At 43.4% G+C, this 27,462-nt stretch overlaps 2 protein-coding genes across 6 annotated transcripts in view; one reads left to right on the top strand and one right to left on the bottom strand.

The window, feature by feature from the left end:
• LOC128874603 (tubulin polymerization-promoting protein homolog) overlaps positions 1–11,458 on the top strand; it is a 13,401-nt gene extending 1,943 nt beyond the window's left edge. For 2 of the 3 annotated variants that reach the window (XM_054119481.1, XM_054119483.1), the window contains exons 2-4: positions 6,037–6,418; positions 7,209–7,341; positions 8,790–11,458. In XM_054119481.1, coding sequence (XP_053975456.1) covers positions 6,045–6,418; positions 7,209–7,341; positions 8,790–8,969 — 687 coding nt within the window. In that variant the 5' untranslated portion in view covers positions 6,037–6,044 and the 3' untranslated portion in view covers positions 8,970–11,458. Of the gene's footprint in view, positions 1–900; positions 1,156–6,036; positions 6,419–7,208; positions 7,342–8,789 lie in introns of those variants that run through there. The other variant, XM_054119482.1, reaches the window with a different exon arrangement.
• The window catches only part of LOC128874602 (protein TANC2), a 72,510-nt gene continuing 54,972 nt past the window's right edge, over positions 9,925–27,462 (bottom strand). For 2 of the 3 annotated variants that reach the window (XM_054119476.1, XM_054119477.1), the window contains exons 2-16: positions 24,088–24,458; positions 23,148–23,265; positions 22,862–23,005; positions 22,607–22,747; positions 20,836–21,468; positions 20,038–20,363; positions 19,374–19,652; positions 18,333–18,776; positions 17,401–17,607; positions 16,923–17,189; positions 16,541–16,836; positions 15,225–15,673; positions 14,849–15,150; positions 13,833–14,252; positions 9,925–13,320 (exon numbers count right to left, since the gene is read on the bottom strand). In XM_054119476.1, the coding sequence (XP_053975451.1) occupies positions 13,024–13,320; positions 13,833–14,252; positions 14,849–15,150; positions 15,225–15,673; positions 16,541–16,836; positions 16,923–17,189; positions 17,401–17,607; positions 18,333–18,776; positions 19,374–19,652; positions 20,038–20,363; positions 20,836–21,468; positions 22,607–22,747; positions 22,862–23,005; positions 23,148–23,265; positions 24,088–24,458 (4,694 nt within the window). In that variant the 3' untranslated portion in view covers positions 9,925–13,023. The remainder of the gene's footprint in view (positions 13,321–13,832; positions 14,253–14,848; positions 15,151–15,224; positions 15,674–16,540; positions 16,837–16,922; positions 17,190–17,400; positions 17,608–18,332; positions 18,777–19,373; positions 19,653–20,037; positions 20,364–20,835; positions 21,469–22,606; positions 22,748–22,861; positions 23,006–23,147; positions 23,266–24,087; positions 24,459–27,462) is intronic. The other variant, XM_054119480.1, reaches the window with a different exon arrangement.

A 27,462-nucleotide genomic window follows, 5' to 3' on the forward strand; every position in this document is an offset into this window, starting at 1 on the left:
CTACAATTACGAATTTATTTGGGAACATGAAGCATTCATTTAAATTAAACAAATTTCTTTAATAAATATAGAGGGTACGAATACATGAGGGACTGACCGTATATGACCGTTTATATGTACTGTATATAAAGTATATATTTACAATTACAAATTTATTTGGGGACATGAAGCATTCACCTAAATTAAACAAATTTTTTTAATAAATATAGAGGGTACGAATACTTGTGCGACTGACCGTCTATGAGCGTTTATATGCACTATATATAAAGTATATATTTACAATTACAAATTTATTTGGGGACATGAAGCACTCACCTAAATTAAACAAATTTCTTTAATAAATACGGGAGGTTCGAATACTTGTGCGACTGACCGTATATGAACACAACTCAACTGAAAAGTAATGCGACTAGACAGCAACGCAGATCACCCGAGCTTTTAATGGATCGTTTCAGAATGTTTAAAAAGGAATGGAATACGGAATAGTAACCTCCTTTGAAAGCTCACTCAAAATGTCCTATCAGCTCCGACGCCATTCACCGGATCGATAATTAAAGTTGCCCGGGGGTGAATTAATTCCTGCTCGCGTCCTCGGGTCCGGGACCAGCCTAATTTTTCGATGAAAGTGGGACGACCGTGCTGGAATAGAGATTACGATGGTAGCTTCGTTAGAATATTCGTATCGTTTCGTTTTCGCGATGGAGTCGACGAGTAGTTGGACTCGGACCCCCGCGGCTCTCATTTTGGCTGCAGCGAGGGGTGAAACGCAGTTTCAAAGATATATTGGGAGGGTGACTGCGTGCTCCCTGAACGGGGAGATCGATATAACACATGCGCCTTGCGGCACAGAATCCTTCCTGAAACGCGCGTTCAACAGTTTTCCGACTCGTACACAAAGCGCGCCTCGGTGTTCTTTCTCTTCCTCTGTCGCGACAGGTTCGCAAACTTTCCGCCTAATTCTTCGTAAATAGTTGTTGAATCCGTTCGAAGTTCTACGGTTTGCGTCGACAGCTTCCGTTGAGGGCGGGCGAAACGTTGAAATATCGAGGAGATATGGCGCAGCATTGATTCCCCAGCTGTTTCTCCTGATTCGTAGCCATTAGACGCAATTAGCTCCCAGGGTTTCGATTTCTTCTCCGGGAACCTGCGGTTTTGGTGAGTTGAAAACAGTGAGAATTGTTTAGCGGAATGAGTAATTTGAAATTAATTTTTCTTTTGGAGGGTGGGGATTAATTGTTTACTTTTGACAATTAATTTTTAAAGTATGCGATATTTTTAAATGTTTTCTGGCGTGATACTGGGGTTTATTTTAGAGGAGTACTACTCTAGAGTAGTCCATCGCTGTAGAGGAGTCTACTACTCTGGAGGTGTCGAATCCAGACGGGTCGATTTTAGATGAGTCTCCTCTAGAAGTGAGTTGAAAACAGTGAGAATTGTTTAGTGGAACGAGTAGTTTCAAATTAAGTTTTCTTTTTTTTGGAGGAGGAGGAATTAATTTTTTATCTTTGGAAATTAATTTTTAAAATATGTGATATTTTTATATGTTTTCTGGTTTGGTACTGGGGTTTATTTTAGAGGAGTCTACTCGATTAGAGTGCTACTCTAGAGTAGTCCATCGCTGTAGAGGAGTCTACTACACTGGATGTGTCGAATCCAGACGGGTCGATTCTAGATGAGTCTCTTCTAGAAGAGTCTATTCTGAGGAGAGCTACTCTATTAAAGATTAGCTCAGAGGAGACAACTCGATCAGAGTCTAGAGCCATAATAAGATGAGTACTTATACTTATTTCAGACGAGTCTACTCTAGAGGAGTCTATTCTGCAGAAGTTTCTGCTGGTTGATTTAAATACTCGTTTCTCTTCTGAGCCATAAACAGAAGGAAACAAGAAATAAGTAAGAATTGCAGATCAGCGTTGCTGAAAGTTTCATGGACAATTAAATACTGCATGAAGTATGAAGTACAACGTACGCTTTATGGAGTGCCTGTTGATGTCGGGGCTTATCCATTTTGTTGGCTCGCGTACTTACGAGACAATAATCTTGTAAACTCGACAAAAGTGTGGCGTGATTGTAATCGTAAATATCACGGTTTCGATTGTTTATTATTCCTTAGTATCGATGATAGAGTAGAATCTATTCTTAATAGATTAGAAGCTTATTTTAAGGTACCTTTTTCTAATCATAAAATGATATATTAATTATGATGTTACAATAATGTTTATACTTTTTAATTTATACGAACGTCTTGGTAGTTCATCGAACACTAACCTAGGACATGAATCGTGAGATGGTAATAATAATTGCCATTTCAATGATTTCGACGTCCAGGTGTGCCCGTCATCGAAAGACAAATATTTACACGGATTAAAAATTTATGCAAACATAGGAGACACTGTCGCAACGTGTACACACTCTACCCTACCATCGCGGCGTTTGGACACCTGATCGGTATTACTTAATCGGTCCCATGCTTCCTGTTCCTTGCTAATTGCGTTAACACGCAGTAGTCGTAATCTCTATTTATAGTCATGAAACAACATCGCCTATCCAATGGCCTTCCGCCGTTCGTAATCGTTCGAAGTCGACTCACCTGCGATTCAAATCATTTTCGGTATCTGTGACTGTTGTGTAACACTCTTTAAAAATATAGTTTGTTATACATTGTAAATATTGCAGTATTGCTGTAGTTTGATTTAAATGTGACATATTGGAGAAATTCGGCGGTTGTGGAGAAGTCTACTCTATTGAAGTCTACTCTACTGGAGTTTAATCTAGAGAAATCTACTCTCGGAGATTCTATTCTACTGAAGTTTACTCTATTGGAGTCTACTCTACTGACATCTATTCTACATAGAAGAGTTTATTATCATAGAGTCTGCTCCATTGGAGTCTACTCTACTGGAGTTTACTTAAGAGAAATCTACTCTTGAAGATTCTACTCTAGAAGATTCTATTCTATTGGAATCTGCTCTACTGACATCTATTAGAGTCTACTCTACTGACATCTATTAGAGTCTACTCTACTGAACTCTATTAGAGTCTACTCTATTGAAAACTACACTAGAAGAGTTTACTCTCATGGAGTTTACTCTATTGAAGTCAACTATACCGAAGTTTACTCTATAGAAGAGTCTGCTCTCATGAAGTCTACACTACTGAGTCTACTTTAGAAGAGTTTACTCTCATGGAGTCTGCTCTACTGACCCACCTCTAGAAGAATTTACTTTCGTGGAGTCTACTCTGGAGAAATCTACTCCAAACGATTCCGATTCCCGAATCTGAATCTCATCCTAAACGTAATCCCTTCAACCGATTAGCATAATCGCAGGCTTTAAACGTCGCAGCATGCAACACAATACCTCCAATCTCACCAACCAGATCGGAGGTTGATTTTCCAGAGATATCGTATTCACAACCATGAAATTGTAACGCGACAGTTCCCGTCCTTGGACGAATGAAAAATGAACGATCGATTTGAGTAGATTGCCGCGTGTCTAGGATCGGATGATGTAAATTCTCAATCACGTGAGTAGCGCAATGTGCGAATATGCCATCATCGCTGCTGACGCATGATGACGAGGAATTGGAAAATCGACGATGAACTCTTAGAGTCTTATTATCTTCAGTAGAACCTTTACAATAGTATCAATTGAATAATTTCCAAAATAAATAAATGAAGCTATCTTTTCCCAAACAATGAGCTCCTATAGAGGTATAAAAAAAAGTCTCTCGATCCTTCAATTTATATTATTTTAACAAGCCTACCGAGGTCTCGAGAAGACTGGAGTAGTGAAATAATTGAACAGGTAATACTCCTTATCTTCAGTAAAACGTTTGCAATAGTATCAATTGAATAATTTCCAAAATAAATAAATGAAGCTATCTTTTCCCAAACAATGAGCTTCTATAGAGGTATAAAAAAAAGTCTCTCGATCCTTCAATTTATATTATTTTAACAAGCCTACCGAGGTCTCGAGAAGACTGGAGCAGTGAAATAATTGAACAGGGAATACTCCTTCCCCGTGGGGTACAAAGTTGAATCATAGCTGGAGTTCTCCATTGTTGCCTCGAATCCTACATCTGTGACAATAGATCAGGTGGGCACAATGCCATTCAGTGAATAAACAACAATGGAAGAATCTTATCGTCGGTGGCCCGTAGATTTCGCCACGAGTAGATATCTCGTGGTCGATACTCATCAAAATGGGAACCGAGTGAGAAACCATTCTACCAGATTCGAAACTTTTCTCGATACTATCCTGCGTGTCAGGCAATTACTTAAATAGGGCGTGTCCGTCGTGATCTAAGCAGAAAGTTGATCGGAGAGGAACCCGAACGAACGACCATCGATTTTTTCATAAGGGGTTAGTTGCAGTCAGGTAAATGAAAACGGACAGTTTCTTGTGTGTTTTTTTTTAAGGTATTAAATAATAATTTGTATCAATGAAATTTAAATATATATGACAAAATATATCTTAAAGTACTATAAACAAATTTTTGTTTTAAAAAAAGGTTAATTGATTTCGTCGTAATAGGCGATGGTATGGGTGGCCATTTTGTTTGCGGTGAGCAAGATTTCTCCAAACTGGTATACCTGAAAACAAAAATAAAGGTAGATTTTGAGAATATATTAGACTAACGGGTCCCTGAACGAAGGATTTTGGAAACAATTAATTTAAAACAAAGTGACGTACATTTAAAGTTGAAGTTCAATTTTCATTATAAAATTAAATGATTAAATAGAGAATAAAAAGAAAAGCATATAAGAAAATAAAACATCCTTCGATCAGCGGCCCGTTAGTCTAATATATTCTCTAAATCTATCTTTAGTTTTGTTTTCAGGTGCACCAGTTTGAAGGAATCTTCCTCACTGCAAACCAAATGGCCATTCACGTCATCGCCTGTTATGACGAAATGAATTAACCTTTTTTTAAAACAAAAATTCTTTTATAATTCTTCAAGACATACTTTGTAACATATTTACATTTCATTCATAGAAATTGTTATTTAATATCTAAAAAAAAAACAAGAAAGTGTCCGTTTTCATTTTCCTGACTGCGACTAACCCCTTAAAACTTCATCGTCGATTTCAGGGGGTCGCCTACGGGTATTACGCTAATCAATCGATAGCTCGCGTTAGTCGACCTCAAAACGTCATCGACGTGTCCGTCGGATGCTAATAGCGCGAACGGTGCACCTACACGTTTCACATAGTAATCCATTCCCCGCTTAAACTTGACCCTGACACGCTAGTATCGCGTTACTTTCCATCCAAGAAGATTTCGGCGCCCGTAAACTTCCCTTGATACGCTGTGAAAGCTTCAGCAGGAAGGGTGCGAAACGCCGATAACCGTAAAACTTCCCGTGGGGTCGAATCTCTTTTCGTGGCGAATCGGAAACTTCGGAATACGAGATTACTTTCTCGGGACACTTATTTATTCGTTCGCGTTATTCTTATTTTATTTATCCTACCGGACATTCAGGTATTAATGGCTGGAGGCTAAAATTAATTTTTTCAAGTTGCTTCATATTTAATTGCCCTGGACATGGCGTCCATATTTATGCAAATTCATATTATTACAGATTAAGATAAAGAATCGAGACTTACTTTAAATAAATTTATAAAATAAAAGTATATCTTATCCTCTAAACATTATAATATGTACTTTATTGTCGATATTCTTTATATTCTTGCATTTTATGCACATCCTCATACATGTCTCTGTATTTTCATTTACAGTAAGTATCGTGCATAAACATCTGCAGTGACAATCTAGCCGTGACAATGATAAACGTTTATATTTCTGTCAGTCTGTGATATTTAAACGAACCAAGGAGTGCACTGATTATTAATTCACCCGTAACCACGAGTAACCCTCAATTTAAATCCTCGTATAAATAAAAACGACAATCCGCATATTTCCTCGAATGAATGCCACCCCAAATCTAGGTCAGATAGAGCGAACCCTTATAACGATTTCCTGCATTCCCACGCTGCTTTTATCCGGCTGACAGGTTTCGAATTGGCAATTTCAGGCGCAAGGATGCAAGCTGAAAAGACCGACACCGAGACCGAGAAGGTACAGCAAAACAACGTCGATAAAAACGATGCCGAGGGTGGAAAAAACGAGGCCAAGCCGGAGAAAAACCACGCCGATGAGGAATCCACGGAGGTGACGAACAAAACGGCGAACCTGAAGATCGAGGACGAGACAGGAAGCTCGCCCAGCAGCCCGGGCGCCACGCAGCCTGGCACCTTCCTGTCTAGCTTCAAGGCGTTCTCGAAATTCGGCGATCCGAAAAGCGACGGGAAGCTGATCACCCTCAGTCAGAGCGATAAGTGGATGAAGCAGGCGAAGGTGATCGATGGAAAGAAGATCACCACCACGGACACGGGGATTTACTTCAAGAAGCACAAGTTAGTAACTCGGAACGGTCTTCGGAAGGATGTCACGAATTTTAGTTAAACGAGGAATGTTTCGATGCTGGATATTTTTTAGTAGTATCGCTCAACTTTTATGATTGAAGCATGGATAGAGACAGGGACAAATAGATAGATACGAGATACTGGAATACAAGGGGTGCTAACGAAGAAAAGCTTTTTACTGAGTTTGATTTTCAATCTCTTGATTTTCTCTTGGAAAATTTAGACTTCATTCGCTAGTGAGAAAGGGTGGCTACCTGGTGACCACCGTATTAAACTGGAAATTGCTGTCGAGAAATTGTTCAAATAATTTTTCATATAAAATTCCAATGTTTTCAGTCCTCTTCGGTATATACAAAAAATTCAAGTTATACTACAATATTTAAAGAGAAAGTAATGTAATTCTATCATTGATGAGACAGAGATTCTTAAAGAATTCGAATTTATCTCTTACGATGGATTAAAGATACCAGCAAGGTAAATAAAATAAAATAAAATAAAAGGTCAGTTTCTCAAGATTGGGTTAGGGTTGGCTAACAAATATAAAATATCGAAAAGCCTAGGGCGTAATATGGAAAAAATGGAACAAATAAGACATTAGGGCAAAAAGAGATGTTTGTAAGAAAAAGTATCGGTAAAGTTTGCAATACATAAGGGCGAATAGTTAAGTAGCTCTCAGTAAGCACTCTAAGCACACAAAACAGAATACCAGCAATGATTCCATCCAGTTACATTAAGAATATCAAAATAAATAATTGAATAATTAGATTATTTTCATGGGTAGATCCACGAAGCTGGGAGTGGAGCAGTACAAAGCCTTCCTAGAGGAGTTGGCCAAGAGCAAGAAGGTAGACTTGACGGAGATGAAGAAGAAGATGGCGCACTGTGGACCACCCGGAGTGACTGGTGCTTCAGGGGTAAGTATCTTCGAACAACCGTCTCCAACTCTCTACTCCAAACAATTATCTTTCCAAATTTCCTCGGAGAATTGTACGAAAACCATATTCTCAATTAATTCCGAATTATTTACTTAAGCAAATTATGGAAAACAGCGTTGTTTCATCTAGCAAAATTTCCTCAGAGAATTTCCTCAGAGAATTTCCTCAGAGAATTGTATGAAAGCAGTTCACAATTAGCGAAAGTGTCACGTTACTTCATTGTTTGCCCTCGAGAATTAGAGTTGCACGCAACACACGATATCGTGGTTGAGACATCGCGTAGACGTCAATCGATACCCGTAAGCTTCGCCCACGATTTCATGAATTAATTCCAGTCAAAAGTAGTACGCCTTTCGCGACCTCGTCCATCGCGTTATCGACAGCGGAGATTTACGGGTCTCAACTTATAGACAGCGGCAATAAATCTTTAATAGGCGATTCCCGTCGCCCACATGTCGCGAGCATCGGAATCTACACGTTAATTAGGCCAATAGTTCGCAAACGATACTTGCGAGAGTCTTCAAGGACGATTCAGAAGTTTTTTTTTTTTTAATTAAAGTTTCCATGATTGCTTCAATGACAGTACTTGGAAAAAATGATGTCCTTGAAGGAAACGCGAGATATTCACTGTTTATGTTCTTCGAATAGTTAGAATAGGAATCGATAGAAATTAGGTTTTGTACGATTCCTAGATTAGGCTTGACGAGTTCAGTCAAGCCTGAAGAGGTTGGCTAATCTGCAAATGGGTTTTTCTATTAATTTCATAGTTTTTGTTGTAATATTTTTGGCGCTTTAAAATAAAAAAGAAACATTTTCCTTGGGATTAACCTTTTTGGTACTCTGCGCGAGTATACTCGTCAAATTATTTTCTTCTTGTCGTGCTTTAGACGAATTACATCGTACGAGCTTTTTAAATAGGAAAGAGCTCAATACGAGTTAACTTATTAACTCATTAACTCATTAACAATAAGCTCATGCGATTTAACTCGTTTTGATTAATTGATTAATTGATTACTCGTCTTGATTAATTTAATAAAGGTTAATTTATGGAGCAAAATGAAATCGAAAAGTCCATTACCGTTTTGCAATCTGAAGCTTCCTTACTTAGATATTTACAAGAAATAATTCAAATCTATTGTTTATATATTTCGATTTGTTTGAAACTTTACCTATATAATCTGCAGAGTCGTGCCTCCTGGCAGTGTTAATAATATTTCAGTAAATGTTATATAATACACCTATCATAATTAATAAAGTATTTCGTACTAAGTATTCAAATACTTTGGTGAGTCGCTGCATCTTGTAAAAGTGTGACGAATCTCGCGGGCCGCAAAAATGTTCAAGGCGGGCCGCGGGTCGGCCACTCCTGCTTTATATCAACAATCAACAATGAGATTCGATCCATTTAATAAATAAACAATCTCCAGGTGGGAAAAGCGGCCTCGACCGTGGACAGGCTGACAGACGTCAGCAAGTACACCGGCTCCCACAAGCAACGGTTCGACGAAACCGGAAAGGGCAAGGGGATCGCTGGTCGCAAGGACCTTCCCGACCAGTCCGGCTACGTGCAAGGCTACCAAAACAAGGACACCTACAAGGGCCACTAGCCCCCGATCGCGTGCTCCTGCGATGTATTCGACACTCTGTTGTCCCGTCCACGCACTTCACATGAAACGAACGCGTCTTCGTTGCGTTGCTTCACTGGCGTTCTTCCTAGCGTCGCAGCTCGCTGAACGACACCGCTGACCATCAACGCCGAACGACGAAGACCCATCGAACGCACCGAGGAATCCTCTTCAGGGGATCTCGGCGACCTCAACGTCTCGACATGAGGGAACATGAAGGGTTTCACGAGTTGTTCTTCGCGATAACGACTTGGAAACCTAACGGTGGTTCCAGGACGCCATTCGCGGGCTTGCTATAGCGAAGATTAACGTTACGTCTGCTGGGCAACTGTCTGTCGAAACATTTTTCTTCTGAAAAATATTTTTACATCTAGCGAAGCTGAGACACACGGTTCGATTCGTGCTACCTTTTCTTTAAGGTGTCCTTCTAGTTGTCGCGTAACAGAAACGCCGAATGATGCTACGAGGCTTTTGGTAAAGAGCCTTTAAACATAATCTGGTTATTACTTCTTCAAGTGGTCCGCCATCTTCTCACGAAATTGAGGCTACCACTACTGTATTCAACTGACTCAATTGTACGGGTTCGTATGTCGCAGTCACTTATTCTCGTGTAAACTTCTATCTTTTATAATCGTAAAAGTATATTAACCTTTCACTAATTACTCGAAAGTACAATCCAATATTGAGACCGTACGTCCACGTACCATTGGGTCCAGAAGCTGGTGATTAGGAGAGTACTGCGACGAAGAAAGGGTAGCATGAACAGGACGAACAGTAGCCCGAGGGACGTCGTGAATCAGGCTTCATTTTAAGCTACTCTAAGCTTTGCACACGCGCCGAGATTTTAACAGGAAACGTTGAAACGCGACACTCTCGCTTCCGGCTCCTTATATCTGGAAGGTGGTCGACTCTAATAGAGAAACGAATCCACGAACATTCTCGAAATATGTGTGCAGACGTGACTTAATTTTATGCGATCATCTTAGCTCGCAAAAATTTAAGAGACCAACGTTATAAATTCCGTGGGTTACCCTGGTCGCGTAAAACCGGTCAATTAAGTCGCATTTACACAAATATATCGGAAATGTTCGATTCTCGATGGCCACTCTTCGTGCGTTAAGTTGCTTTCTAAACAAAATTCACGCGCTACTTTTCGCGCTACAATTTCTCGTAACGTTAATTTTTGTATAAGAACGTAACGGTAAGTTTTCTATTCATTTTGTATCTCGCGACACGTCAGTTGGGTCATCGTCGCGAAGGCGATCGATTTTCAGGCGTTTTCCACGAGACACCACTTGTTGCGTCCGTTGTCTATACGCGACTCGATCGCTCTCGTTCCAGTTGATCGTCGAGTTAGGGTGACGCGAGTGAGCGAACTGGGAAACGGGTCAGTGCAGTTCCGTGGACAATTTTCCTGCGGTGATAAACGAATCGCGAACAGTGCAAACGTTACCTGGTGCGATCCAAGCCTGAGAATGCTACTTTCCACGTAATGTACATACTTCTGGGTGAACGAGAACCCTTTGGAGGCTCCAGCGTCGCCAGCGAATCAAACGAATCGCGCGACGTCGCTTCTGCGCAAGGTACGTGCGCAGTAGAGGCTTCTCGAAGTCTCCATTCGCCGGTGTCGCTCGTATCTCCCGGGTTTCCGTGAACCCGACCGTACACACAATTCACAGGGTCGCAAACACAAATAATGTAAAGTATTCTATCCGTTACAGAGGTGCTTCTTACGAAATATCGACCACGTTGCATCCGCAGCTCGTTAATCGTTTCGAGTCTCTGATATTCTCTCGTACGCTGTCTGTAATCGATATAAGAACGAACGTGGTACAAACGCCGAGTCCAGGCGGTAGATATCGGCCGCTCAAGGTCGCTGAGCGGTTATTAACATGGGTGTGTTTTTAATATCGCGAACGTTCGCAGCTGGCGATTGGAGTATACGAAAATCGAATTTGTGATCACGCGAGGCTTGAGATATTTCCGGTTATTCTTACATTTACAATATATACGTAAACGATTAAAGTGTACTTAAACGTGGCTGTCGGCGCGACGGCGGCGGGTTCGTGACCAAAATCCGTAACTTGGTACTAACTCTCGGAGATACTCGGGCGAACTGTAACGGAAGACAAGCTTGCGAGAGCGGCAGCGTGCCCGCTTTATTGTTAAACGTAATAACAGAGAAAAGAACACTCGGAGAGCTGTGTATTCCCTTCTAGCCTATTTTCTATGGACGTTTTTCCGATAAGAATTGTCGTCGATGTTACTTCCGAGATTAAGCGTTCTTTTTCTTCAAGATGTCTGATACCGGGGGATTGCCGTCACTTATGCGAATATATGTCTTCATGTATCCATAACGCACCTTACGAATTCTCTCTAATCGATGTACACCACTTAGGGGGCCTCGGCCGGGCCCTCGCGAACGAAAAAGACGTTCGATGATTCGGAACAATAAAGAAGAGTTGAACGAAGTGGAGAGTTATGCATTTCATTCGAGACCCATAGAAATTACCGGCACAGACTTTATTGATGCAGATTTCGTCGAACAGAAGTCACAGACGCCAATTAATTAAACAAATAAACATTCTTCGTAATTGAACAGTACAGAAAATATACAGGGTGTCCCAGAATTAATGCAAGAACCGGAAATGGGTGGTAGCTGAGACGATTCTGAACGACAATTTCCTTTGGAAAAATGTTGGCAGAGGCTTCATTTTTGAATTATTAACGAAAAATCACCGACCAATCACAGCGCGTGAGTAGCGCCGCAACCTGGCGTAGCCAGCCAATCCTGGCTCGAGCCTATGCTCTCGCGACTAAGCGCGCGCTGTGATTGGTCGGTGGTTTCTTGTTAATAATTCAAAAACGAAGCACCATCCGACATTTTTTCAAAGGAAATTGTGGTTCAGAATCGTCTCAGCTACTCCCCATTTCAGGTTCTTACATTAATTCTGATATCACAGTCAATATTCGTGTCGATCGAAACCAGCGCTGGTCGAAACTAGTGTCGATGAAATCTGTGTCTGTCATTGTAAGATAAAGGTATAACGAAAGAACGATTAAAAAGAAAATCAACGACACACGAAAGGAGAATGAAAGAGGTAAATACGAGGATCGAGAGTTGAAGGTAAAGAAAAAACAATTTTCGATAAAAAGTTCGTTTATCTCGGACATCAATGCTCCAAGGCAGAGACAAACAACGTCGCAACTGTAACCAAAAAGCCCACCCAAGTTCGCTGCAGGCTTTCCTATGATAATAAAAATAAGTCGAACACGTGGTCGACGATTGGATCGCGACACTTTATCGAACAGGTTACAGAGGAATAGGTGTATTAAATGCGTGGCAAGCGAATGCATTATAAATATGATCAGTGTTCTCTATCGGTTCGATTCTCTAACTGTGGAATATATCGACGCTCCTCTTCGACGAACGACACTGTCGCGCGTTACATTTGTGTGTGTGTGTGTGTTTTTTTTTGTCTTCATTTGTATCTTTACATATACATACGTGCACGCGATGGCTCACGTTGAAAAAGAAATACTGAGAGAAAGAGTGAGAAAGAAACAGAATTAAATAACTTTCATTAAATTACAACGACACTAGAAACCAATTTTCATACGCGTAATATAATACAAATATTTATATATATTTATACTATATATATATATAGAAAGAGAAATGTATATATATATATATATTAAACTCTGAACATCGTACAAAAACCTTACACGATCATGCAATGCGATTGCATACGAATTAAAGACGTCGAAACCTCGTCTTCGCGTTGCAGAAGACTCAAGGAAAGGAATATCTTTCGCAGGAATACGTTTCAACAGGACAACCTGTGTCGTTCAGAAATAGCTCCGAACTTCATCTCTTTCGCGTTCGTTTCAAGATCGCCAAAAAAATACGAGAGAGACAAACGAAGCGCGTCGAGAACGTTCGGAGGTCACTGGAACAAAAGTGGTAATTCTCCTGACAGAGGAGGGGCTACCCTAAAAATGTTCGAGTCGTTTACAAGGGGAACAGTAAAGATTACAACTCGGTGAGGGTGTCCACAGACGCTCGAAGCCTGGATCTGCTGGCGGAGTCACTCTTGACGGTTCCAGCTCCGTCCAGTCGAGAGACTATCTCGTCCCTCAGGGCGACCAGGACGCGTCGATCCTGTCGATTCTGCGGTGGCGCCATTTGAAGAGCCTCGTGGACGTCGGACAGAGCGTCCTCCAACAAATCCGAGTCCACGCGAGCTTTTGCCCTCGCGTAAAAAGCCTCGTACGACACCGGGCGAACTTTCAGAGCCTCGTCAGCGAGCTCGATTGCTTCCGCACATTCCTGCAAGAAGATGACGCTCTGAATGGGTGCACTTCAATGTTTGCGGTGTTACAGGTCCAGAACCAAATATGGCCGCCAAAGTAAGCTACGTTCTTCACAGGCTCTTTTACAATTCAAGTAGCGGCAAAGTATGCCAGAGTTGTGCTAATTGAAGTACGTTATTCGGTTACATTTAATTTTTCTTAGATTGCAACTTAAAAATTCGTGATATCTCGAAAAATCTAACTGAATTCGTAATGATAATTCAGGAAGTAATTTTGCTGAACTTTGGAATATACCACGAGAATACATTCCAGTGTCAATTGCAATGCGATTGAAGCACGATGTACTCTAATTACTCTAATATATATGTATATTAATAATAACATATTCTGCAATTAATACAATAATAATATTATTATTTCGTCTTGCATAAGTACACATAAATGCATAAAATCTGTAACAATACTTTACGAAGAAATTCTGCAAAACTCTGGGATATGCCATGAGCTTTCATTTCAACGAGCACTTACATTCATCTTGCGCTTGCATCGACTGAGGTTGAGCAAGAAATTCAGCCGGAGTTGCGCAAACGTTTGCAGTTGCAGCACCACGTGACCCTGCTCCTGTCCCTGGCAGTCCTCCTCAGGGGACGCTGGGAATTTCCTGAGGGCGTAGGCGTACCTGTGCGACGCCTCCTTCAGTCTGTTCTTCCGGTAGAGCACGTTCCCGTCCTCGAGGAGTTTGTTCAAGAGTATCAGGAGAACGTCGGGCTTGCCGGCCGCCATCGCCCATGTGGCTGGTCCGAGCTTGGCGCCGCGACGCAGGAAGCACTGCACCACGGGTATGTTACGACACGCGATAGCTCGATCCAAAGGTCGCATTCCGTGGAGATCGACGTGCTCTACGGCTGCTCCTTTCTCGAGCAACAGCTGCACGAGCTTCGGATTGCCCTGGGAAAATATTCACGGTCAGATTAGGCGACCGTTTGGTGTTTAAGGAAATCGAGGAAGGAATGTATCAGATATCTTTGAATTTCAAGTACGCACTTTGTTAGAAATTAGGGGCGTTGGTCAGAGGAGATAGTTACATCAAAAGATTGCGTAGTATTCGTGGTTCCATACTCAAGAAGATGGAAGTCAAACGAGAACACGAATCGTAGGGTGCGGGATTGGTCGTGTAGGAAAAGTGGTCGAGTGTGGATTCGAGGATCGTGGGATCGAATCTTTGTGCCTTGTATGCAGATTTTTAAATAGTCTTATGTGTAGATTTTGAAAATGACTATAGTCGAAGTTTAACTAATTCAGAGCTTTACTAATTTGACACTGAATTAATTCGAAGCTCCATTGATTCGAAACTTAATTAATTCGACGTTTAACTTATTCGTAGCCAAACTAACTCGGAGCTTAACTAATTCGTACGTCATCTAACCCGAAGCTTTATTAATTTGACACTGAATTAATTCGAAGCTGAACTAATTCGTCCATCAATTCGAAGCTTAACTAATTCGAAGCCGCCTTATTTTCCGTTTAGACTCCAATTCTTATACCTGGAACGCAGCTAAATCCAAAGGAGTCCTGCCAGTGTTGTCGCTAGTGTTAACATCCGCGCCGCGATCGATGAAATTCTGCACAGCAGCCAGCCTCCCCCTCACGCAGGCCCAGCAGAGGGCAGTGAGTCCTTCCTTGTCCCTGCCCTCCAGGATGGATCCTTTATCAAGGAACAATTCGATCAAGTTTGTGTGGCCTTCTGAAGCTGCCAGCATCAGGGCTGTTCGTCCAGCAGGGTCTCGTTGGTCCAGGAGCAACACAGCGTCGTCCAAGATGGTGTCCGTACTGCTGGACAGGGTACCTGTATTGAACATTGACATCTCAGTTCTCTCTCCCTCTAAATTCGATGCCCAACTCAACAAACGATAAACAAACCTTGCAAGAGTCTCTCAGCGGTGCCCCAGTGTCCCTCCCTCGCAGCCAGCATCAGAGGGGACAGTCCCTTAGCGTTCACAGCAGTCGGACTCGCTCCACGCGCTAGCAGCGCGGAAATGGTAGCCGTGGAACCGTTTGCAGCGGCGATGGTCAAAGCAGTTTCGCCGATTAAGGTGTCCGGACGATCCACGATCACTTCTGCCATGTCTAACAGATATTCCACGATGGACTCGTGACCTTGGGCCGAGGCAGCCACGACAGCCTGTTGGGCGGCTTCCTCTCTGCTTATGTCCTGAGTGTTCTCCGGCTCGTTTTCAGCGTTTGGAACGAGCCAGTCGCAGGCCAAGAGGTAACCAACCACGGATAACCTTCCGTGCCTTGCTGCGTGGACCAGAGGACATTGTCCAGCCATGTCCGTGTGTCCCAGAGACGCTCCAGCGGCCGCCAACCTTGGGAGGAATATGCTCGTTAGTTTCGAAGCATAAAGACAACGAGAGTGATTATAGGTACTATTGAGGTAGGGACTTGGGGCTGGCTCTGCCGGAAACTGAGCCTTTGGGGACGTTTGTCGGTCGATGTTTAGGCGGAAAACCACTGCCAGGGAATTTAAGCTGAACTAATTCGAAGCTCAACTGATTCGAAGCTTAATTAATTCGAAGCTTAACTAATTCGTAGCTCAACCAACTCGGAGCTTAACTAATTCGAAGCTTTACTAATTTCACACTGAATTAACTCGAAGCTAAACTAATTCGTAGTTGAACTAACTCGGAACTTAACTAATTCGTACGTCATCTAACCCGAAGCTTAATTAATTCAAAGCTTTACTTATTTTACACTGAATTAACTCGAAGCTAAACTAATTCGTAGTTGAACTAACTCGGAACTTAACTAATTCGTACGTCATCTAACCCGAAGCTTAATTAATTCAAAGCTTTACTAATTTGACACTCAATTAATTTAAAGCTGAACGAACCCTTTGCGCTCGGGTGGCGCCTCTAGGGCGACATATGTAATTTAAAAGTGATTTTGTGAACGTACAATTTCAAATTCACTTACATCAGAATACAACTAATTATGAATGAAAATAATACTATATTGAGTCGTGAACGTTTGTAGATGTTTTTCTTCGAAGTAGAGTTTTTGGTATCACAGAAATTTATTATAAAAATTGACTGGATTTGATTCTATAGAAAGATGCCTCGAACGCAAAGGGCTAATTTCCTTCACTGTCCCTTCATCACCTTTCCAGGATCGTTTAAAATGTAAAAGCATAAAGACGTGCGACGACCTCTATCATATTGGTACGTTTTCCTCACCGTCTGACCACGTCGCAGTGACCACGAGCAGCCGCCAGAGACAGAGCCGTGCAGCCCTGGCTGTTGGTCAGCTCGACGTCAGCCCCAAACTCCAACAACAGCGACACCATCTCGACGGAACCCTCGTGAGCGTACATACAAAGAGCCGGGGCGTTGCCTAAATACTCCGTGATGTGGTTCGGGGATGCTCCTGCCAGCAAAAGCAACCTCGAGACCTTCACGTTCGGGCTGTAGATGTTTCGAAGCGTGCACAGCGCGGAGGAGACGCACTCCGACGACGACGCCAACCAGATCGCCTGCGGAAGAGGTGTGAAACCGTTTTGCAATCGCGTGGATCGACGAAACGATGTTTCTCGTATGCAAATGGGGAGCAGGTGGTTACCTGTAAATCACGCGAAGGCCAGCACGGAGCAACGCCTCTGTAAACGTGTGCCTTCAGTATGTGATGACCCAGTTCCAGCGCTTTATCGCCGTCCAACGGTGCCTGAAGGCGGGAAAGCCTGTAGGCGATCGCGGCGTGACCCAGCCTCAGGTCGCAGAGGAACTTGGTCGACTCTCCCTCATCCCTTCTCATCAACCACTCCCTGAACGACGGGTGGAAGAACATGTACGTGTTGTCCAGCCGTTTCACGAGGAATCCAGAGAGCATCTGATAAAGAACATTGCGTTTGTACAAGGAATGGGCGGATACCGTGACGAAAGAGTGTATTAGATTGGAGAGACGCAGGCGAGACTTACGCGATCGACTGATCAGCAGCGGAAAGGGAACAATGAAACGGATGATTAGAACGATCGTTTAATGGACACTCGAGGAACCGTAGAACTATGGAAATGAATACGGTGGGTGAAGAGAAGCTTACCTTGAATCTCTGTAGAAAGTCCTCCCACGAAACGAAGCGGTCCGTGTTCAGGGAGTTCACCGAGTAGAAGATCTCTGGCAGGGTCAGAGGGTACAGGGCAGCCAGACAGACACCCAACAGAGGTTGAACCTTGTCGAAGGACGTGGCGGTGGGGAATCTGAGATTGAAGTGCAGCTGGAAGATCTGCGCCAGGGACACTGGCAGGACCTGAAACGATAGTTTTCAGGATGATTTTATATTCTGAACTATAATAATCGTCTTCAAACACTAATTGAACCAATTTCCTTTGCAGACTCTTTATGTTTTATAAGAACTACTATTAATACATTCCTCCTAAATATTAAATACATATTCAACCATTTGCAAGGTATGCAACAAATCTATGCTTACAAACATAATCATTTATATTATTAACACATTTATTCCTCCTAAATATTAAATACATATTCAACCTATCATAAGGTATTCAAATGTACGTCCACAAGCAGAATCATATCTGTTTTTCTAATTTTCAAGGATGGCTTTGCATTCTGAACAACAAAAATCGTCTTCAAATCTTAATAGAACGAACTTCCCTTACTGACCCTTCATCTTCTATAAGAATTACTATTAATACATTCCTCCTAAATATTAAATACACATTCAACCATTTGCAAGGTATTCAACAAATCTACGTCCACAAATATAATCATTTATATTATTAATTCATCTATTCCTCCTAAATATTAAATACACATTCAACCATTTGCAAGGTATTCAACAAATCTACGTCCAAAAACATAATCATTTGTATTACTAATTCACCTATTCCTCCTAAATATTAAATACATATTCAACCATTAACCCAAACATCTCATCTCTTCTCCAGCATGCAACCCAGTTATCCTCTTATCTAACGTGAAAGCGAGATGTACGGATACTATTGCGCTCACCTTGTAGCTCGCAGATTTAGCTACCAAGTGTCCGCTCTCGATAAGATCGAGCGTCAGCTTCGCGAAGAGAAAGCTGCCTCTGGCCAGCGAGAGCAGATGCGAGGCGAATCGTGTCTGGTTGGCGCTGCACGACGATTCCGCCTTTCCGTTCACCGACGCGGTCACATTCGTCTGGATCGCCGGGCTCTGGGCCAGCCTGTAGCCAATATAGTCGGACAGGTCCTTCGTGACGTTGCTGGCGAGGCTGTCGTTCGAGGTCTTGTCCAACGACACCCTCGTGTAGGGTAGCTGCTTGGCGCACTCCAGGAGCTGCGTTCGCACTGTACAGATGATCTTCAGCCAGCTAGGGAAGTTGGGCGCGTGTCGCGTGAGGAAGGACGCTATCGTGTCGCCTCGGTCCGGTCTGTGGTACTCCGCCTCGCAGACGGCGTCGATTAGTATCACCTAGAGAACGAACAGAGTGACGAGTGACTGAGAAAACGGGGTGGGATTCGAAATAGAATATTTGTGGGGTCAGAGACTGGAGTTTGGAAATGTTGAGACGTCTCTAGAGTTTATGTAGATGACGCGGAGTGGGGAAGTAAGTTTGACAAGGCAAGGAGCAATTGAGTTCTGAAAGAAAGGGTTGCTTTTCTTATGTATACAGAGTAGCGGAACATCTTTAGACTCAGGACTAGTGACCACAGGTGGACAACTGCGAAAGCTTCAAATTCTGCTGAAGAAATTTGCAATGTCCTTTAGGGCTTCAAAACATCCTGACGAGTAGTTTCATTAAGTCCCTCGAGTCTCCTTTCTTCCAGGTCTGAGGTAACTGACAACGAATCGCAACAGAAAAGGGTTGCCTTGGAGCATCTTTAGACTCAGCCAAGTGAAACGTGAACTATCCCTACAGATACTCGAAATCTAACAACAGTAAAAGCTTCAAATTCTGCAGAAGAAACTTGCAACGTTCCTTCGTGATTCAAAGCATCCTGAATTCTAGTGTCAGTCTCATCAAATCCCCGAGTCTCGTCCTTATCAGGTCTCGTCCTTTAAACCTACCATGTTAGTCTCAGGCAGTCTGTTGGTCTTCTTGAGCGTGGCCAGGGGCTCGATGATACCCCTCGAGAGTGCGAGGTCAGGATCCACGGTGCACTCCCTTTGCGACAGGGAGCCCTGAATGTGAGGCTCGGAGAGCAAGTACTCCCTGTAGGAGATGAGTTGCGGCGCTTGGCAGAGTTGGGCGGCCAACGAGTGGATCAGATCGGGCACCAGGCAGGTACTGTTGTTATCTGCTTGGCAGAAGTGATACGCCACCACGTGGGACGCCAGTTCTCGAACCTGAAAAACCACCAAGGAGTTAGCCTCTGATGGAAGTTGTTTCGAACTCGAAATATGGTCTAAAATGTGAAGGTATCTCAGAAAAAAGTCGAAAAAATATTCAAAAATTCATATAAAAAGACCTATCCACAGAAAAATTTTTCATTGCGATTTTCGAGTTTAGCAGGTCAAAATACATAAGACAAAAATTGTGTGCATCGAATGTACATTTCTTTTTTATTTTGTAAACTAGTGATATTTATCGGACTGACTGTATGTGCAAGACTGGTGAATTACAACAAGCCTGAATCAATAGGCACAACAATAAATGCAAAACAGATTATAAAACTGGGGCCTTATAAAATGAAAGAAACAAAAGAAAAAGAAGAATTTCATTCCGACTCACCTTTTCGTTCGTGTTGAGGATGCCAGCGTGCAACGCAGAGGCGCCAGTCTTTTCTTTATCTTCGGGTTCCTCGGTGATCTCCGACGGAAGCTGCTCCCTCCTCCGTCCGAAGCAACTGTGCTCCACCAGTTGCAGAACCAGTGCGGTCTTTCCTGTTCCAGGCGAGCCTGAGATCAACACGCCTGGACTGGAGCCGTTCACCACGGACTCGACCTCTTGGAGCAACCACTGGCGACCTGTGAAGAGGGGATCCGTTTCCAGGAGAGGTACCTCGAAGAACAGTGGCTTCAGGGTCAGCTGCGTTGCATGGTGTTGCATAAAACGCACTGGAAATTAAAATATTTCCGTTGAACGTCTGGAATATCGGACGAAAGAGGAGGTGGAAGATCTAGAAGATGTAGAAGATGTACAAGATGTAGAAGATCTAGAACAGGGGTGGCCAACCCGCGGTCCGCGAGATTCATCACACTTTTACAAAATATATCTACTTTATAATGGCCAAAGTAGTGAAAACCAATGTATTAAAGAAGTACATTAATTCTGCATCTATATATTCATAAATTAGCTGTCGAAATTTTCAGAAACAATTAACTTTGATTTTAAAACAATATTGCGTGCCAGAAAGTTTTCACGAAACACGGTCGAAAAATGCCAAGAGGAAAAGAATGTCTATAATGGGTCTAAATCTAATATGAGGATAGATAATTTTATGCGTGGCCCGCGAAGTTGATGCATTTCGAAAGTGCTCCGCGAGCTTATTTGGGTTGGCCATCCCCGATCTAGAAGAAAGAAAGTTACATTTGGCGTCGACAGCAGCCTTGACGTTTGCAGCCCTGGCGGACCTCCTGGCGCAGGATCGTCGATTCTTGAACTGGCCAAGTTCGTCCGGTTGGCCAGCCTGCGAGGCGTTGACGGAATGTCTTCTAGGACTCAGAGGACTCGAGCTGCCGTTCGATAGGCCCGAAACGGAGACGGACATGGACATGGACATAGACGTGGAGGCGGAAACCGACGTGGAGATGGACGCAAGGCTTCCGGCGCTGTCGCAGTCCCTGGACTTGCTCTTCCCCTTGACCTTCGTCTTGGGTTTCACCGGACATCTCAACGCGGCTGCAGCTTCGGCTTCACTGGAGGTTCCGGTCAACGTGGAGACGGGACTGGTGTTCGTCGAAGCTAGGGTTTGCGTCTCGAAGCTGGTGAGGCTGCTGAACGAAGCTGCTGAGCTATCGTGACCTTGAATAGGAACCCTGGACTGACAAGCCGGACCGACGCCGGAACGATTCGGAACGCAGGGTAGGTCTCCCGCGTCCACGCTGCTGTTCGTTCTTGAGTGATTGGAACCTAGGAGGAGTCCCAGTCTCATGTACAGGTCGGACTGCGACGACTTCCGCGTCTTCGAGGACAGAGGCTTCACGCAGCCCCCCTCGTCGTCTGCAAAGAGAATGTCTGGCTTTAGCGACGGTGGAGGATGGTTCTCGCGATGGATGCAGTCGACACAGAACACACACACATATCGTCACGATGCAGGATCCTCTTTGAGGGTTACCTTGGGAACGAAACGTCTCAAGCATCTACCTAAATCGTGTGGAACAACGAAGTTTTGCGCGTACGCTGTAACCTCGGAGACCTGGTCTCGTTCTCGCGGAGGAAAACGTATTTAGAACGGGAGATTCGTGCGCAAGTCACACCACACGCGGTTGCTGACAACGATAACCGATAAGGCATGCTTAGAGCCAAACCTGGGCAAATTTTAATTAGTAAGGAAACGAAATATTCGATCGGCCGAAAGGTTCATTTGGTTCGTGGTGATGTTCGTCTCTCCAGTTCGAATAGTTATTGACTCGAGGACTTTTACGTATCTGGAATCACGAATTTGGCCAAAAGATGGGGAAAGATCGTAGAACAAAATGGACGATACGTTACAGAGTTAATAAATTTCTTTGACTAAACAAAAAATTGGTTAGTGCGTTATTTCTACAATATTTGATTTAAAAAAAAACCCTACGTACTTTTATAGCCAATAGCATGTAGGTTATAAAAATTGTTGTTGTTTGTTCCAAATTTTATACACAACGAGAAAACGAGAGAAAGTCAATTTTGAAGACTCGCTTTGTGGTTGTCATTTTATACTAAAATTATAAAACAACAATTTTTGTTTATACTTCAATATGTGTTAAATACACCCTGTAAAAAGAGATCATATTCTTTTTGGGATACTCTCAAAATTAATCATCAAAGATAGGCCTTTCTTTTCAGCCTCTACAGTGGTGTTACTCCTTAAAATCCGAACGACTTTTTGGCCAACCTAATAGTTTCCGATTCGACGCAATATTTCAAATAATACAATCTCAAAAATGCTCAGGTCTGCTTCAAACTCGATGATCAGTGCTCTACTACGAGTGTGAAGAAAGGAAAAGCCTGTGTGCTAGATCGAGAAACAGAGAGAGAGAGAGAGAGAAAGAGCAAGTGGTCAGTTTCGAAGGATCTTTCGATCACCCTCAACTATCAAGCAGCCAGCGATCAACTCTGAACACGGTAATGCACACTCGATTCTAAGATGTCTCCCTGCCTGTAACTTTGCTCCTCGAGTCGATCAGCTGGTTCAGCCCATCGTTGGCTGTCCCTTGGCTGTTGCTCCACAAGGATTTGATTTTCCCCAGCACTACACCCGGCCATCTTGACTTCCCCTCCCAAGACGAGGCCATCCAAACTGCGTGTGCGTGCAGGTGTCAATGTTAATAAAACTCAAGCCGGCTCCAGCGTCCGTGGTCTAGTCTATTTTCTATGTAGAACTATGTTTCGTGGAATTCGAGGTATGGCTTACCTGACAGGGCCGAGGGATTGTCGTTCGTGGCTGGCTCGGGGGACGACGCCCCTCGCCTGGACGACCTTTGATTGACGAACGAGCTCCTGAGTACCTTCGGATTCAGGAAAAACCTTTTCCTTTGATTCGGAGGCGTGGGGCAACCTGCGAAGTCATTTTTGCGTTAGAGATTAGTACGAAGGGGGACGTGAGTACGTTTCCGATCAGTACGTTTCGCGTGAGATTAAGTGCGAGATGGTGGATATAAAGCACTAAAGTTAATTAGGGTGTGTCAATTGCTACGTACTCTGGGTCATCATTTGAAGCTTCTGTCGGCCCTGAGACGCGGAGGACTCCGGAAGGGCTGGTGGCTTGTTCTTCAGACCCTTCGCCATGGAAGAGACACTTTCATCTCCGTCTCGTTGCTGGAGAAGAAAATTATGAGCGATTCAATGCTAGGGACACGAGACTACAGGCATAATTATTTATATTTTTCCAAGTTTCAAGAATGACTTTACATTGTGAAGTACAAAAGTCGTCTTTAAACACTAATAGAACAAATTTCTCTTGCAGACTCTTTATGTTCTATAAGACCTACTATTAATACATTCCTCCTGAATATTAAATACATATCCAACCACTCGCAAGGTAGTCAAATCTGCATCTACAAGTAAAACCATTTCTATTTTCCCAAATTTCAAGGATGACTTTACATTCTGAACCACAAAATTCATCTTCAAACACTAATAGAACCAATTTCTTTCGCAGACTCATCATCTTCCATAAGAGCTACTACTAATACATTTCTCCCAAATATTAAATTCGTATTCAACCATTTGCAAGGTATTCAACAAATCTATGCCTACAACCATAATCATTTATATTATTAATTCATCTATTCCTCCTAAATATTAAATACACATTCAACCATTCATAAGGTATTCAAATCTACATCCACAAGTATAACCATTTCTATTTTCCCAAATTTCAAGGATGACTTTACATTCTGAACCACGCGAAGAACATGGGCTGGGTGTACTCCAGTTCCCCGTCCATCCACGAAATATCATTCCGAATCGATTCGTAACGCGTCGCCAGGTCCTTCGTCAGCACGTCAACCTCGTCGAACAATAGTTGGCAAACGCTCTAGACGTTCCACGAGGCTCGAGAGTGCCGTTGAAGAGCCGTCGAGAATCCCCCCCCCAAGCAGGAAAGCGTTATTCGACGACGACGATGATGATGCTTACGTGCATGACTCGTGACGGAAGATTGGCTCTCGTGGTGACTTTCGTGCGGGGTCTGGGGCTGCCGCAGAGAGAGTTCACCGTCGATGACTCATCCACCCAGCCATCCGTGGGCGCGAGGATGGACATGGGCCCCGAAGAGCCGGTGAACCCGTCCCTGAAGGGTCCCTCCAAGCCGTCGTCGTCGTTGAAGTCGGCGTGCAGGCACAACGGGCAGGCCTCGCTGCGGAACAGGCAGGAATAGCAACGCTCGTGGCCGCAGGAGTCGATCAGCCTGCGTTTCTTCCCTTTGTCGAACGGCATCTCGCAGGACGGGCAGGTAGAGCCTCCCAGCATCCCCGTAGACTCCACCAGGGCTCGGATCTGGGCCAGATCTGCAACACCGCGATTATTTTACTTAGATTCGTAGGATGGTAAACGCGGAGGAGCTGGGAATGTTGAAAAAGATCGTAAGTTGTGTTTCGATATCCAGGAGCGAACAATCTCGGGGTTTAGGAGTCGATTATTCGTATTTGGACTGTGAAGCTTCGAGTACTATTCACGTACTATCGTGAAATTTCTTTTTTAACTTGGATTTACGTTGTAGAGAATGTGGAGAGATGTAGTCGAGCGGAGTGTCCGCGCCTCCTATACGCAAGAAGATGGAGTCAAACGAGAACACGAATCGTGGGGTGCGGGATTGGTCGTGTGGGAAAAGTGGTCGAGTATGGATTCGAGGATCGTGGGTTCGAATCTCTGTGGCTTTACTTGCTTTACTTGTTTGACATTCAATTAATTCGAAGCTGAACTAATTCGAAATTTAATTAATTCGAAGTTTAACTTATTCGTAGCTGAACTAACTCGGTGCTTAACTAATTCGTACGTCATCTAACTCGAAGCTTAACTAATTCGAAGCTCAACTGTTTCGAAGCTTAATTAATTCAAAGCTTTACTAATTTGAAACTCAATTACATCATGTCTGCGAAATCTAACATTTCGCCACGCAGTTCCACTCGACGCAATCGCAACCAGGAATATCCCCCTTACCCCCCCAAAATCAACCGTTCGTGGGACCCGTAGGTAAGAACAGCGAACCTGCATTATGAAGACAACGCCTGGGCCTCTTCCTGCGACCGTTTACAGAGATACACGATTTCCAGAAACACCCCGTGCCTCCGCGAAACGCGTTCCATTCCGTATACCGCGACCGCTGTCCTCAGGAGCGGAGGACACCCAAGTGGTCCCCGTAAGAAGCCACGTCCACCATTTTGGTACGAGGCAAAAACTGCTCCTCACGTGCCGCGACTTCCGTGAGACGAATCAAGCGGACGTTCTACTTTAACGAGTCTCCGTGGCCGTTTGACAGCGAGCCCCCATCTGTCACGAACAATCTGTACAGGGGCCCGGTATCTCGGTTAGTAGAGACACGTCGTGTGTCAGGGAAGCGCCGTTCGTTCATCGATAATGGATAAACGAGCCGTGGAGTCGAAGGCGCCATATACTTAAAGGATTCTAGAAAGTGAGGTCAAGAGGAGACCTCACGTGCTCCTCTCGATCGTCCTCACGTACGGGTAATGCGGAACGAGAACCTGCCGGCGTCCGTCGGCCCCGCTTCTATTTCTGATCCCTCTTCGCGGAGCAATTCTACTATTCCCCGTGGCTGGTTGTACCGTTCCCCATCGAGGGAATTTATGACAGTCATGGGCTAATCGACTATGGATCCGCCAGGAAAATTACTTTTAAACGTATTAGAAAGAAAATAGAATCACAATACTTTGGATAGATTCGGAGTATGGGTCGGAGAAATATCGATCACCTCGTTTGGTGACAGAATTGTCCCCTTGGTAATTGAAATCTGGATTGTTTCCGCCAGGAAAGTTACCTTTAAACGTTTTAGAAAGAAAATAGAATCACGATTCTTTGGGAAGATTCGGAGTATGGGTCGGAAAAATATCGATCATCTTGTTTTCTGACAGAACTTTTCCCTCGGTAATTGAAACCTGTGTTGCTTCCGCCAGTGTTGGTACTGAGAAGCATCTATTTTTATTTCATTCGATATTAAGAGAGCGCTATGATTACTAGCAAGCAACGAAGAAATACGTCTAATAGTTTTAACAGTACGATTATTCGAATATTTCGATACAATTTGCCACAAATGTTGCGTAACACGTACCAATAAAAATAACAGTGTGTTCGCAGCTAATCGTGACCCTGGAATGGCATCGATTCGCTAATACAACGTAATAGAACCTGGTGATTTCATGCTGCACACTCTCAGTGCTGACAATGTGCTTTCTGTAGGGGGGACCACTCGGCTGACCCAAATTCGAGACGCGAGACCTAATCATGTGCACTCGGATGCATAACCTGGAGACTTTAATGCCGGGTTTACCGCTTTATAGCCTTCATAAACGTTAAGGACGTATCGAATATAATGCTCGATTCATGGTCTCATCATCGTCTTGTTACAACTCCGTATCACTGAAGTTGAGTCGGTGCGTAATTTAATTTGCAAGTAAATTCAGCAAACTTCGGGTATTAATTTTTACGCGGGGTGCGGGTAAAAGATGGGTGACCGTTTTTTTTTCACAAGAATAAAAATATCTATCGGTTATTGCGCTGCGTTAAAGAGCGTTGGCTACCTGGGAACCGTGCGTTTGAAAGTGGCGTACGTTAAAATCACATAAAAAACCTCAAAAAAGTATAAAAAAATTACGCCAAGTACGTGAAAAAGTGGAGGACTCAAAGAGTTATCATTGAAAAATAATAGATCCCCATTAAAAAAACTACAAGAAAGTAGAAAAAAGGATGTGAAATCAATTAAAAACACGAATTAAAATTGTACTATTAGTGAAATACTTGCAAGCTTGAAGAGTTTCGATGCCTTTGTATACGCCCATTCTAGTTTCCCCATTGGCCACCCTGTTTCCTAACCCGATAATCGGTGTTATCGATGATTGGAGCTGGTTCAACGGTCGCGGATGAAGGAACAGAAAGCAACTGAATGGGGCGAGGTATGCAAATTGCAGATTAATACGATCAGGGTGAGTAGACGAGCCAGTTAAGACGTGGGCGGCGCTTCAACGATCACTTTGTGCAATTTAAGAGCCTGGGGCGAGGATGTGACGAGGCGGGGATCATTAAATGGCACTCCGTTGTTCGAATGTTTGGAGAAACAATGAGATCCTCTGTTGGCTCGACGAATCTGCGAACATCGGGTTCCCAGGCTTTTACGAGTTCGTTGCAAAATAAATTGTACTCCTAAGGCGGTGGGTTCGCGTAGAGGTGGTCGAAGATGATTCAAAATTGATTTTAGGTTCTATTAAAATTGTAAAGAAAATCGGTCTAGAGAGTAAACCTCGATAACTGCACAGTACCAACGATACGCACAGTTTAGAA

The sequence above is a fragment of the Hylaeus volcanicus genome, chromosome 4 (assembly GCF_026283585.1).
Source record: "Hylaeus volcanicus isolate JK05 chromosome 4, UHH_iyHylVolc1.0_haploid, whole genome shotgun sequence".
NCBI lineage: Eukaryota > Metazoa > Arthropoda > Insecta > Hymenoptera > Colletidae > Hylaeus > Hylaeus volcanicus.